At 37.7% G+C, this 15,571-nt stretch overlaps 1 protein-coding gene across 2 annotated transcripts in view; it reads right to left on the bottom strand.

The window, feature by feature from the left end:
• The window catches only part of dachs (unconventional myosin-IXb-like dachs), a 64,261-nt gene that overhangs the window by 42,776 nt on the left and 5,914 nt on the right, over nucleotides 1–15,571 (bottom strand). The window contains exons 2-3 of one of the 2 annotated variants that reach the window (XM_089731149.1): nucleotides 1,707–1,884; nucleotides 1,084–1,214 (exon numbers count right to left, since the gene is read on the bottom strand). In XM_089731149.1, the coding sequence (XP_089587275.1) occupies nucleotides 1,084–1,214; nucleotides 1,707–1,846 (271 nt within the window). In that variant the 5' untranslated portion in view covers nucleotides 1,847–1,884. The remainder of the gene's footprint in view (nucleotides 1–1,083; nucleotides 1,215–1,706; nucleotides 1,885–15,571) is intronic. The other variant, XM_089731150.1, reaches the window with a different exon arrangement.

The following is a 15,571-nucleotide window of genomic DNA, read 5'->3' as shown; positions in this document are numbered from 1 at the left end:
AGAAGAACTTGCGTAACCAACGAATCCAAAATCGTGCAAAAATAAAAAAAAGTAACTAAACATTATTTTTCAAGTAGATCTTAAACGACATAAATCAATCTCTTTCACGTCAGCGCGATAGAATTTATAACGTAAGGAAGAGTACATGGAAGACATCCAAAATTACGTATTCTATATTGTTAGTTTTTCAAATTGCTATTCGTGTAAACAGTATTATTACAAATAGCTGAGTCCCGCGATGCTACCCGCGGTTATTGTCGTACCGCGGATGACGCCGCGGGGCGAAGCTACTCTACAAAAAGTAGCCTACTCCTAACTTATATCATCAGCTACCTATCCGTGGAAGTCTCGTAAAAATCAGTCCAGCTGTTCTAGAGATTAGCCGGAACAAACAGACATACAAAAATAAAAATAAATACATTTTGGTATATGTACTGTGGTATACATACTTACGCATTTAGTAAAAAGTGGTTATTTTATTACAGTACAAACAGACACTCCAATTTTATTTATTTGTATAGATAGTCCAGACAAATGGACGAACGTGCAGTGTTGTCCAAAATTTTACAGTTTTAATTTGTAAAGAAATGAAGATATCAGGATTTACAAAAGGTTTTGAAGCGAAATCTTCAAATCAAATCAAATAAAAATAAAAAAAATTCAACATAAATGAAAGAACATACTTTGTGAACGTCAAAAAGAACTACCGCCAATTCACAAAAACTAGCCTCCGTCCTGAGAAGAACTGGCAAGAAACTCAGCGGGCATGTCTTTTTTTTAAATATTAGTTTTTTTTTTTCTTTTTAATATTAGATTATTTTTTTGATATTTTTTTCCCAATGATTATTATAACGTAACAATTATTGCAATATTGAAATGCCCGGAGCGAGCAACTCATTCCCACCTTCGAATTCTCATCTTCGAAGCCTCGCTATTGACTCGTTCGAGGCTTCATTTTAACTGTAATGTTTTATTTACAGATACATCGAGAACGTCTTTGAGGGACCTCTTCATACATCGTACATCTTGGATCAACAATTATTCACATAAATACATAAAATTGTTTATCAAAACCATACATACATAGTGTTTTCTCACCGTTTTTCTTGTGATGTCCAGTTCTGGAGCGAGTTTTGCGTCGTCTCGCATCCGCTCTTAGCTCGGCCTCCCGCGGGGCTGCGGCTCCGGCTGACGTCTCCTCGCCGCCCGAAGGCCTGATGGATAGCATATTTATACGGAAGCTGAAATACCACACGCCTGCATGTTTTACCGGAAAGGAATGGTGCCTTCCAGGTGGAAAGGTTGAAGTTGATATTTGCATTTTAAACTTAAAGGCCGACAGGAGTTCTCACGTTAAGGCCTGAATTAATTAAGGTAATATCAAATCTATATTAATTAATATTATAAAGCTGAAGAGTTTGTTTGTTTGAACGCGCTAAACTCAGGTCTGATTTGAAAAAAAATTTCAGTGTCAGATAGGTCATTTATTGAGGAAGGCTATAGGCTATATAACATCACGCTAAGACTAAGCAGAGAACCAATAAAGAATGTTTAAAAATCTGGGTATTTTTCCCTATTGAGAGTATCTATTCCACGCGGACGAAGTCGCAAAAAAAAACTAGTGCGTTATAGAATCATGAACACCCATAAATGAGGCCGCTGATTAGGATCAGAGGCGCCAAGCGGCAGAGGAAGTAGTGACGTACAATGAATGCAACAGTTTCCTCTTGTCCCGCGGTTTGCGAGGTCGATTTGCACAAAAGAAGTCTGGCGGAAGTCTCCGCGCGAGCAGCAGAGACGGTACCGGATCCGCCGCGGTCTCGTACGTCTGATCCGGGAGCAACATGACAAGGGCATCGCGATACTTGATCCCCCGGTGTTACTCTGAAACAAAGAAACATTAAGTGACGTCAATGTATGGATGTGAAGGTTACGGTTTTAATGGAAACTGCTCTTAATTACGTATTACTGGTGGTAGGACCTCTTGTGAGCCCGCACGGGTAGGTACCACCACCCCGCCTATTTCTCTCGTGAAGCAGTAATGCGTTTCGGTTTGAAGAGTGGGGCAGCCATTGTAACTATATTGAGACCTTAGAACTTATATCTCAAAGTGGGTGGCGCATTTACGTTCTAGATGTCTATGGGCTCCAGTAACCACTTAACACCAGGTGGGCTGTGAACTCGTCCACGCATCTAAGCAATAAAAAAAACAAAATGTGTGCAATTCACACGTGGTAGAAGTGAAACCCTCCAAAATTAAAATACAATTATCCTAAACGTCTTAAGTATATGTAAAATTTTGTCATTAGTAAATAATTGTAAGGTAGCGCCCTCTGTGAATTGATATTTTAATTTCACGTATAATCCTAAATTAAAATTCACTACAAGAGCTTTCATACACACGTTAGTATTAAAAAATCTCACAGATGGCGCTGTATTAAATAGTATGTATATTTCTGTCTCATTCTTTGCTGGCTTCATCCTACACATTTTTGTATTTGTGTCTCTTACCTGTCGTTTTTTCCGTTGCATCCGGTTTGAAATCACAACGATTCTAAAGAAGTTTTCACTTCAAAAATGTATTTTCTGTATGTTTTCCTGGCCCATTTTTATTAGAAGCCCTATTGACTCAATGTAAATGCCGTCAACAAGAGGTCCCCGCTGCTGGTCCTACCCACCAAAACGAAACGCATATTTGCTTCGCGGTAAAAACATACAAGGTAACACTACCCGAGTGGTCTCATATTACGTAATATTACCAACAAAATACCATTTTTGTTTATTTCTTGTTGTCGGTGAATTCTTTTTATGAAACCGCAATGTAAAAGATAGGTAGGAAATCCGGGCGCCTTTTGATTTCTAATCAAACACTCCGTGCTATGCAACACATTAATTAATTACTGAAATTGAATGATTTAATTTTTTGTTTGATTCAGAGGTCATTAATTCTTTACTCATTATTAAAATATTGGTATATATTTCATATTATATGTAAACGGTAAATATTTTGTTTATTGTATGTACCTATATATATTTTCTATAATAATGTATTATCTATAGTACACCGCAACATACCTGCTATATTTTTTTATATTTTCCAGAATTCCTATAAATTAAACGGTTGTCTGGAAGAGATCGCTTTTAGCGATAATACCGCCTATTGTACAAATGTATCTTCTTTTTTTGATTGTTTTTTGAATGTAAATTGTGTTTTGGTGTGCAATAAAGTGTATTTTCTCTCTCTCTCTCTCTCTCTCTCTCTCTCTCTCTCTCTCTCTCTCTCTCTAAGTCATTACTTACCGAATGTCAAAGTTTGTTAAATGTACTAACTACCTTTTCCCTAAAAAACCTACAGCCCTCGACAAAACCAACTCATCTGGCTTGTAATTGTTAGTAATTCGATATGAACGTTAATTAATATTTCATTTTAAATTTTTTCATTAGCAATTTACAAATACAAATAAAACAGATACTGTAGGGGTAGTCATCACAGAACACAAGATATTTGACAGATGTCTGAATCTCGCTTACGACATTTTCAAGATAAGCTTGCATACAAGTTTCGAACAACAACATTTGGACCGTCTTTCTACCGTGCAATATCACCCGCTTGATGGAAGATCTTCCCTTTGTCGTATAACTACAGATAATAAGAATAAAATTATTTTTTCTGAAGCACGCTTTGTTATATGTTACGAAATCGTCAACTATATAATAAATATGCTATGCTGTCTAAGTGTTCCTCAGCTTACTTAAACCTATTATGTTCAGGTTGTAATTGTTGTCCGAAGAATAAAGTTTACATAGGTATATTCCTAATATTAATAAATATAGTGCAATCAGAAACTGTGGATAATTTTTTAACATTTTTACACACAATAAATTTAAAACATGAAATTTTTTCCTGTAGGGATTACTTGTGGCCCGGAGGCTTTTCCACCATCAAAATAATCGGGTATGGCCTCAACTAGAAAGGCTAGGGTTTTCTACCGACTTATCAAGCGCCTTTTTAAAACTATCCCTAGAGTATTATATTCGGACTCGCATATATTAAGGTCGTGAAGTCTAGAAGATGGTCTACTTGTGCGAAGAATAATCAGTACCATCCAGTAATTTGATAGCATAAGTTGACATTAATCAAAAAATGATTTCATTAAACATAAGACCTACTCTCCTTAAGCATTCCATCATGTAACTGTCTCCATAAAAGTGTAAATAATTAATAATCTGCCCGTCGCGTCGTTACGAAAGCTGTCATTTTGACATTGACAAGTCACATGACAAATCCGCCTCGACCGAAAACGTCAATCTTTAATGAGATTAAAAATCAGTTAAACTGTTAAGAGCTTGTGGGACCGCTCGGCAGTTACAAAATATTGTATATTACGATGTATTTAATTTACGTTGAGCATTTCGTGTAGGAGCAAGTTAGCTCGACGATGATATTATCGAGAATGACCAAGTAAGCTCTTTGAACACAAACTTCCAAATCGAGAAATTAATAAATTTTTTTATTGCTTAGATGGGTGGACGAGCTCACAGCCCACCTGGTGTTAAGTGGTTACTGGAGCCCATAGACATCCACAATGTAAATGCGCCACCCACCTTGAGATAAAAGTTCTAAAGTCTCAAGTATAGTTACATATACAGTAATAGCTTCAACTATAGCTAACAAATCAACAAAAACAACAAACAAGCTAACAAAAACAACAGATATTTTTACTAATGAAGAAGTCCTCCTTAGCCTAAAGGATAAGACGGTGTACTCGTATAGCACGATACAACTGTGCCGTTGTAAAAATCCCGCAGGAAAGGAAAATCTAGATTTTCAATTAGCAAAAGGAAAAAATATAAATTTTGATATTTTTGAAATTTAAAATCAAACAACATAATTGAAAATGGCGACGATAAAATTCCGAAGAAATTCGTCGGTATTAGGTACGTCAAGATACGACTGCTAATGGTTTCGTCAACTCGCCGTCTACATAAAGACGCAATTCTGTGAGCGTCACGGCTGTCAGCGTAACAAAAACTGACTTTGAGGCGACCTCATTAGTCGAGATGACTGGCCGGAATGTGCGGGTCAAACGCCATCTTTATTTAATATAGATAGAGATGTCTTTAAAGCGCCAGTCGTATGATGATTCGTAGGTAGCACTAGTCTGTCATTTTACTATAAACTTTTATTGGTGGTAGGACCTCTTGTGAGTCCGCACGGGTAGGTACAACCACCCTGCCTCTTTCTGCCGTAAAGCAGTAATGCGTTTCGGTTTGAAGGGTGGGGCAGCCGTTGTAACTATACTTGAGACCTTAGAACTTATATCTCAAGGTGGGTGGCGCATTTATGTCGTAGACGTCTATGGGCTCAAGTAACCACTTAACACCAGGTGGGCTGTGAGCTCGTCCGCCCATCTAAGCAATAAAAAAAGGGGGAGTAGGGGGAAGAGAGGCTTGGATCGGGGCGGTTGTTTCGTCACTTTTTTACTATTTACATAAGGTGACATAAAAGCAAGAAATGCTTAATGTTGTAGTTAGATAACAATTAATGAATATTATTTATCGTTTAGGTTTCCATAGATAAAGAGAAGACTGTCAGCCTCCAGTAGTCGAACTTGAAGAAAGAGAGGCTAGTATAATGCCGTTTCAATTCCGAGAAAAATCCGTATCTTCTCTTTCTACGCTCTTAATGTCGCATTCTCTCCTTTGTGAATTATTAAAACTAAAATGGTACTTAAAATTCTTCTCGTAATCATTTAAAAGTAAAACTTTTTGTATTTATTTACTATTTATTTTAACAAATGAGCTGTGTTTTAAACATGAACTAAAAATGTTTTATTTACATTATATTATATGTTTCATAGGGTATGTTAAAGGTCTGTCTCAAGTAAGTTCTACCATCTAAAGCGCATAAGTACCACCATCTTGCCTATTGCTGCCTAGAAGCTGTTGTAATGTGATTCGGTTTGAAGATATGACCAACATTGTAACGATGATATTGAGACTTCATCGCCTCATGGTAGTCATCGGGTCACACATATCGCATCTTTAGAATTGAAGTGGCTATAGTTGATGATGAACTATAGTTTTTCAGTTCCGAATTTAATACTTTAAACCTTAAAGCCCATGCTTTAAAGTTTAAAGTACTCGCTTGATTTAAAAGGAATAGTAAGTGCATTATGTCCTTTTCTTGACTAAAATTAAAATTAAATTTAAAAATAATAATTTTGTAAACTAATAAGTAGAATACATGTTTATAAGTAGTTCTTAATTTAAAACTAATTTTCTTAAGATGTTTAGTTAAGCCACCTCAATTCTAAGGGTGCGATATTATAAATGGCTATTGGAGGATTTTATCTTTAAAATGTAAGGAACAACTAAAGAGCAAAAAATAATAATGAAACAAAATCAAATATTATTCCAAGTCCGTCCCCGATTTCACGACTAAAAAATTACATGCCCGTCAACTCTTGTGCAACTAGTTGTACCGACTGACAACTTTGTTTACACTACGAAGCTTAACGAGAGAAAGCTCAGTGATAAAATGATAAACCATTCGACTGTCACAATTTAGGACTTTCTTCTGTATGAGACAAGAATACATACAGCTGTACTTAGAATTCCAAATGTCTTGCACAATGACTGCGACTGGGAGTCAGAAGCCCTGCCCGATAGTACCTTATTATAGTTTAAAAAAGAAAATGTCGATGGTTGGTAAGGAACACTGTACGGGTGAGTATCACCACTCTTCGTATTTCATGCATTCCAGTTTGGACGATGGAGGATCCGTTCGTAGGTAGGACTATCAATCAATCAAATTATGCGCCCACGGTGTCAACGCATCTAGCCAGCGCTGAGCTCATTCTCCAATGCCCTCCTTGCGAAAGTCAGTTTTTACCGTGGCAGTTTCAAGCAAATAGATGAATAATGTTTTGATGCTAACATTGAAAGCTACTGTTAGCTCAGCGATAGATTGAGTGTCGTCAGCTTCCACTATCGCTTTTAATCCGTCGTTGTCGACTTTAATTTTCCGCTGACCACGAGATTTATTTTTCGGATCAAAATTTTTATGTCGGAAGCGCTTTAACAACAATATTTTTTAAATAATTAAAACTAATAAAATTACAATAACGAATGAACCAGTTTTCTTTTTAATCCCCTTGAAGGCATATGAGCATACGGCTCACCTGATGGTGAGTGGTTACCGTCGCAATGTCAGGTGCAGAGCCAAGTCGCTGCCTACCGTTAAATACCCTCCACAAGCCTTGTTTGAAGAAGGCCATGTTATAGTGCTCAGAAAACACCGTGGAGGGGAGCTCATTCCAAAGCCGGATGGTACGTGGCAAAAAAGATCTCTGGAAACGCACTGTGGATGAACGCAGTGGCTCCAGGTAGTATGTATGATCTGTACTCCGGTGGCGGGATGTGCGATGGTAAAAACTAGATGATGAAATCATCTCACACAATTCCTCAGAGCACTCCTTTAATTAAAATTGTAAATTGAAAATGATTCTTACAGCCAACAACAGTTCTGCCAACATTTTCTTGCCATAGATTCCACATACACATTACCAGCAGCCAAACACGCATTCTTCACACCTTAAGAGTCCTCCGTTTTTTCTGAGAACATACTGTGCATTCGTTTTTGCTAGTATTCTTTAGCATTGACATCGATACTTGTGCCAATGCAGTTATGGATATAAAAAGGAACATGTGTTGCGCAGTTAAAACGGTGCTCAAACTATCGCCTTGTTAAGTTTTATGTCTTCATTGGGTACGTGTTTTCATAAGAGATATTAATTGATACATAATATGCGGAAATAAAAGTTTTTTCGTACTTTATATATAAAATTTCAACATATATTTTATCGTAATTTATTAACATTCTATTATTATATACACATGTCTCATTTTATTAAACAAACTTGTTACCCTTTCGTAGGTAGTCACAGAATTATTTTACCGTAGCAATTTTGGAAGTAATGCTCAAAAAATTTCGACTAGCTCATGGTTTTTTGACATGAGTCTTAATCTCAGTTTTTACAGTAGTACACGCTTGCAAGGAGACACCTTTACTCCCAAAACTTACAATAAAATATAAAATACACTAAACTGAGCTATGTTTACAGTTAAAAATCATCGTATTTACAATTAATTCCATTCGAAGAATCTTAAAAAAAAAAATCCCACGACATGCTTCCACGCACAACGTCAACCACATTATGAACACAGAAGAAGAAGACATTGTGCATTTCTGTGTATAGAAGGCGCACGCATCGGTCGGTCTACGTGATTGGACATTCATCGGCAGCTGGTTGCCAAAACGAGCCGGAATCCACGGCAAAAAGTGCTCGAACCGTCACCCGCTCGCGGCCAGACTCGGACAACTAACAATGACCCATCCATGATCTTCGGAACTGACGTGAATTTTAATCTGCTTTAAGCTGCTTTCAGACTACGCTATACTATAGCGCAATATAGTATAGCAGCCTATTTTTATTTATCTATCTATATCTATATATATAAAATAGAATTGCTGTTCATTAGTCTCGTTAAAACTCGAAAACGGCTGGACCGATTTGGCTAATTTTGGTCTTGAATTATTTGTGGAAGTCCAGAGAAGATTTAAAAGGTTGATAAATACGAAAATGCTCAGAATTAAAAAAAAAATACAATTCTGTTTTTCCTTTGATGTGTCCCCCGTCGTACAGATTCCTTTTGTTTGTTTTAAGTTTATTTTATACAAAAGTTTAGGTCTTTTATTTACCGATTGAGGCACTACGAAGTCTACTGGGTCAGCTAGTAACATAAAAAAAATGAAACCTGCAAAATTATAATTTGCGTAATCACTGGTGGTAGGACCTCTTGTTGCGTTTTGGTTTGAAGGGTGTGGCAGCCATTGTAACTATACTGAGATCTTAGAGCTTATATCTCAAGGTGGGTGGCGCATTTACGTTGTAGATGTCTATGGGCTCCAGTAACCACTTATCACCAGGTGGGCTGTGAGCTCGCCCATCCATATAAGCAAAAAAAAACATCAAAAAGTGGCAGGAACGACTTGGATGAGAAAAACGCAGGATAGAATATTATGGAGAAGCCTTGGGGAGGCCTATGCTGTACAGCAAGACGATCAAGAAACCGGTGTTGAATAATAAGTGTATTGAAAATGTAACTTAAATTAGATTGTTAACAAAGGCTATAACTTTTTTATTTTTTTTATTTTTGTTGCTTAGATGGATGGACGAGCTCACAGCCCACCTGGTGGTTACTAGAGCCCATAGACATCTACGACGTAAATGCGCCACCCATCTTGAGATATAAGTTCTAAGGTCTCAAGTATAGTTACAACGGCTGCCCCGCCCTTCAAACCAAAACGCAACAAGAGGTCCTACCACCAGTGATTACGCAAATTATAATTTTGCAGGTTTCATTTTTTTTATGTTACTAGCTGACCCAGTAGACTTCGTAGTGCCTCAATCGGTAAATAAAAGACCTAAACTTTTGTATAAAATAAACTTAAAACAAACAAAAGGAATCTGTACGACGGGGGACACATCAAAGGAGCAGCTCATAGCCCACCTGGTGTTAAGTGGTTACTGGAGCCCATAGACATCTAGAACGTAAATGCGCCACCCGCCTTGAGATATAAGTTCTAAGATCTCAGTATAGTTACAACGGCTGCCCTGCCCTTCAAACCGAAACGCATAACTGGTTCACGGCAGAAAGAGGCGGGGTGGTGGTACCTACCCGTGCGGACTCACAAGTGGTCCTACCACCAGTACAGTGTGAACGTGTCATTAACAATCTATGGTGTGCGATATTGTTGTGCTATATACTATATTATTATACTATATGTTATCATATTATAGCGTAGTATGGAGGCGGCTTTACGCGAATGCAGACGATCAATAAGAACTGCAAACGTACGTATAACATGAAAAGTCTTAACGGAACACTGGACTGAAATAGTTTTAGCAATTTAGAAGCGAAAAGATTTAATAATACCCGTTACATTACATTTGTGAAGACATCAAACACTGTGATGGTTTTTTTTTGCCTAGGTTTTTTTATTTATTGCTTAGATGGTTGGACGAGCTCACAGCCCACCTGGTGTTAAGTGGTTACTGGAGCCCGTAGACATCCGCAACGTAAATGCGCCACCCATCTTGAGATTTAAGTTCTAAGGTCTCAAGTATAGTTATAACGGCTGCCCCACCCTTCAAACCGAAACGCATTAGTGCTTCACGGCAGAAATAGGCAGGTGGACGGGCTCACAGCCCACCTTTAACCTGGTGTTAAGTGGTTACTTGTGCCCATAGACATCTACAACGTACTCACAAGAGGTCCTACCACCAGTAATTACGCAAATTTTAATGTATTAGAAGTATAAACGACAATAGATTCACGACAATGCGTACCCAATATAAAACTGCATGATAGGGCTCCAACATATCATCGCTAGAAATCGACGCGACGATAAACTATGTTTTCCAAAATCCAAAATTACATTAACGACTAATAGTATACTAGGTATGAGCGTTGGGATATTTAATAAACTACCAAAGAAATTAAGAGACCTAGACAATTTTCATTTTAAGAAAAAACTAAAAGATAATCTTATTAGTGAAAATTATTATCACATAAATGATTTTCTTAGGGACGACAATCAAAATAAATGGATTTTTTTATTATAATTTGTTGAATTATGGATGAATGAAAGGTAAATTATAAAATATCATAACATCTTGCACTGCACTAAAATTCGCATGTCAAATAATGACAAAGCATACACGCTGTTTTTAACTTGTGTAATAACTCATTTTCACTATGCTTAGCGAGTAAATGATTTCTTTCTTTCTTTCTTTCTTTCTTTCTTTCTTTCTCGTATGAGGGATCAATGTCGATACATCAGCAAGGAAAGTTTCCGATGCGAGTGGAAAGCACTTGCATTATGCATGAAGCGATGTCGCGATCATTGACACAGAGTATTTGACGTGAAGAAGTGACATTCGCGCAGATCTATGATTGTGTTTGTAGCATTCCTACAGTTGTGATTCTCGTTTAAAACATACAAAATACGCAATTTGTTTTTTTATTACTTTGAAGAGTTCGACGAGCAAATTAACATAAAGAGCCCGCTGAGTTTCTCGCGGGATCTTCTCAGTAGGTCGCGATTCCGATCCGGTGGTAGATTCTGCAAAGCACTGCTCTGACTAGTGTTAGCAAATTGTCTGAGGTTAAGCCCGTGAGCTCACCTACCAGCCAGTGCGTAGTTAGAATAACCCCTCAGGCTCCCAGCAAATAGGTAGGAAAAAGGGATTTTATGGAAGGAAGGATTTTATGACCTGGTAACTAAGACCTTTAGGTCAAGTCTTATTTTAATTTTGATGAAAACTGCACTATATGAAAAATGATAATGAAAAGTGAAATAAAGTTGATAAATATAAAACATGGCGTGAAATGAAATGAAATTGAATAAGATGAGATGATATGGGATGAAATATAATCCCAGTAAAATGGTAGTCATTTATGGATACTTTTTCAGTGGACTTTTTGGAGGAACCTGAGAAGTTACGTCCATCGACTTTGTTTTATTTTCCCACATTTGTGCACTTTCAAAGGTACTAAACAGTTAATAGACCACCGCTATTACACATTTAAACCTGAAGGAACACTAAATAGACAAAATAAAATAAATCACACAACTTCACTCCTCGCGTTCCCGCCAAAAAGTCCTATCACAATAGACCAAACCTTTAAATGTATTATTATGGGACCAAGTTATTGGGCTATTTCTGTTTTATCGTTCATCCTCTTGGAGGCTCACGAATAGAGTGTAGTTACCGTTGCGACCGCCACCGAGTCGAATATACCAGTCGCATCTCACCCGCTGCTCTATATTTTTTGCGGGCTCATTGGGCCCTTTGCGCTGGTGCTTCGAACGCGCACCTTAATACTCCATGTTTTATAGCCGATTGCTTTACCCAATTTATTGTTAGTAATCTTAAGGGCCCTTTCTTATGTATTTGAGCATCAATCACTATTAGTTTTACTACTGTAAATTGTTTGTTTTAAAAAAAAGATGTTTTATGAAACTATTGTGGGAGAAACGCGGCTAAATCTAAATAGTGAGTTGGTCGTTTTATGTACTGGCGGTTGCTGGTACTGTATCTATTTAGACCTAACCGACTACTGCTCCGCCTAGTTACGAGGCGAGTAGTCATTTACTGGTGGTAGGACCTCTTGTGGTCCGCACGGGTAGGTACCACCGCCCTGCCTCTTTCTGCCATGAAGCAGTAATGCGTTTCGGTTTGAAGGGTGGGGCAGCCGTTGTAACTATACTGAGACCTTAGATCTTATGTCTAAAAGTGGGTGGCGCATTTTCGTTGTAGATGTATATGGGCTCCAGTAACCACTTAACATCATATGGGCTGTGAGCTCGTCCATCCATCTAAGCAATAAAAAATAAATCCTATAGGCCTGCTGTAACACAGCCGAGAGCCTCACACCCTACCTCTTGTGTTAGACGCCTTCAGCTCTAGCATTAGGAGCAGGCTTAGGGACCCCGGTAACCGTACTCTTTTCCGATTTCGACGAGCAACCTAACCTAAACATCAGCCCACTGAGTTTCTCGCCGGATCTTCTCAGCGGGTCGCGATTCCGATCCGGTAGTAAATTTATTCGCGAAGCAGCTACTCTTGAATTGTTAGGTCTCCTTTGGAGGCGCTGTTAGCAAAACTCCTTGTTGGCTGAGCTGAGAGAAAAAGTTCCTAATACAGCTTTTACAGGAGATAGGGCGAATTGTAAGTCCTAATAAGTAGGCACCAACATCCTGCCGCGAAACCAGTCATGTGTTCCAGCTAAAAACATAGGGCAGTCCTAGCAACGTCTTAGCTTCGGCATTGAGCTGATGTCCATGAGCGATGGTAACCACTCACCATCAGGTGGGTGGTATGCTGGTCGCCTACAAGAGCAATAAAGAAATGATGGTGGTGGGCCGTGCATTCATTCACATATCACGACAATAAAAATAAAACCGATATTTCGACCTCAAATGGAATTAATGTATGAGCCCCGGTACCCGGTTGACAGGGGGCTGAGAAGTCATCAGTTTGTCGACATAGAAGGACTGATGTTATTTTCAGGTTATACTCACAGACGATACAATGTTAACCTATACGAATACACGCCAATAACAATGTTAATACATTCTTACAAGTCGATAACCGTAAACAAGTTGCAACATAAACTTCCACTTGAAAAAGAAGTACTGTCACGATGATTATTATTATAAACAACTTATAAAAATTGTACATGCTAAGATTTAATAAATAAAAACATTCTTATATTTGCTTTCAAGTGGACATAAAATGGTAATCATAATGAAATTCGAAAAAAAAAAAAACTTTAACAGATTCATACCAGATTAATAGGCCATTGTTATGTTCGATAAATACAACCTCGGGTCCCTTTATATGACCTGTCTGAGATGAACCTACGGCCCTCAGCCTCGTTCAGAAGGGCGTGGCTACACACGCGCACGTATCGCGTTAAATCGTGCACACACTCGCCTTCTTAATTACATAATATATTGTAATAACATGATTTATAGTTTTGCTATTTCTTCCCACGCGTTTACAAAATGTAAAGATAATTCTTTAACACAAAATTGTATGTATATATTATATAGCTTTTGCCCGCGACTTCGTCCGCGTGGAATAGTCACTTTGGCATAACGCTAATATTTTTATTTTTATTTTTTTATTGCTTAGATTTGGACGAGCTCACAGCCCACCTGGTGTTAAATGGTTACAGGAGCCCATAGACATCTACAACGTAAATGCGCCACCCACCTTGAGACCTAAGTCCTAAGGTCTCAGTATAGTTACAACGGCTGCCCCACCCTTCAAACTGAAACGCATTACTGCTTCACGGCAGAAATAGACAGGACGGTGGTATCTACCCGCGCGGACTCACAAGAGGTCCTACCACCAGTAACACATATCGTCTTGTACATTAATCTATGTATATAAAAATGAATTGCTGTTCATTAGTGTCGCTAAAACTCGAGAACGGCTAGACCGATTTGGCTAATTTTGGTCTTAAATTATTTGTGGAAGTTGAGAGAAGGTTTAAAAGGTAGATAAATATGAAAATATACTCGTAATTAAATAAAAATAACAATTTTGTTTTTCCTTTGACGTGTCCCCCGTCGGACGGATTCCTTTTGTTTGTTTTAGGTTTATTTTATACAATAGTTGAGGTCTACACTACGAAGTCTGCCGGATCAGCTAGTACATAATAAAAATACAAAATACATCAATTGATGTCGTTGGACGAAAACCGTACAAAGCAAACGTGTGAAAGCAAACGAGCAAACGAGCAAACGGCCTGGGAACAGCTTTCATCTGTTCTTGGTAAATGACAGAGGCAACCGTTAATTGATCAATTCATTACGGGCTGTTTTTTTTTTATAATGCACCGATATTATATTTTATTTTCGCAGCTAATATACTGACAGATGTCGTGGGTATTCGTCAACATATTAATGTGATGTCAACAAGTAAATAAAATTAAATATAAGCCGTTGTTACGCATTCACGGAGAGCTCTGCAATATTAAAATTTAATAAATTAATCTATCTCAAATCGAATGTCATTTGATAATGTCATCAATGACGAACATATTGAATTTGAAAATAGGCTTTACCACCTATTCTCAAAAAAGAGCCGAAGTGGAATTAGCCTACGAAACCCAGCCCTATTTTTGGGCACGAGGAAATTATTGGATTTCCTGCAGGATGGGAGTAGGAGATGCTGGATTTAAAACCAATCAAAACTTTTTATTATTAACAAGACGCCTTCGAAACGTAACGAAGACAAAAGTCGAGACAACGAACGCTTTGAAGAATTTGTCGCGATGTGAACCATTGTCTTTTTTTTTAAATTATGATATCTGTTTTCTCTTTTAATAATAAAAATTATGACTAATACCGATATTAATACGGTCACTATTTACTCTGCACTACCTTTGGTGGACTGGTATGAATTAAGTCCGCCAATGTAAATTTTACATGAAGCTGTAATAAATAAATAAATTAAGTGTAGTTTCTGAAGTCAGTGGAAGATTAAGGGTTTTGGTAATAGTCTTCCTATATACATATTAAGCTCGGGCGAAAGTTTTAAATTTGTTAAGTGAATACATTTTTCAGTCAGTGAGCTCATCTACCCGTCCTGGCATAGCTGGAATAGCCTCTTAGGATATTATTCGTAGCTCTTAGGATACTAGCGAATAGGTAGGAAAATAAAAAATGTAGGGTAATAAGAATACATTTGATTGTTCAACCTAGCATCTCAAGGGGGAGACAGTATTGACTGACTCGGTAGTGTAATAGTTAGCGACCCTGTTGGCGTCGAGGGTTGTAGATTAGATTTAGACATCGGGAAAACATTCGTGTGATAAACTTTTTTGGGCTTTGTCTGGGTGTGTAATATAACTAATATGTATTTATTTAAAAGTATATATTATATGACGGAGTAAGCTGGTTCCATGAAGGAAATACTTTAACTATATT

The sequence above is a fragment of the Bombyx mandarina genome, chromosome 11 (assembly GCF_030267445.1).
Source record: "Bombyx mandarina strain Sakado chromosome 11, ASM3026744v2".
Lineage (NCBI taxonomy): Eukaryota > Metazoa > Arthropoda > Insecta > Lepidoptera > Bombycidae > Bombyx > Bombyx mandarina.
The sequence above is the reverse complement of the archived record's forward strand: the minus strand, read 5'-3'. Positions and strand labels throughout refer to the sequence as shown.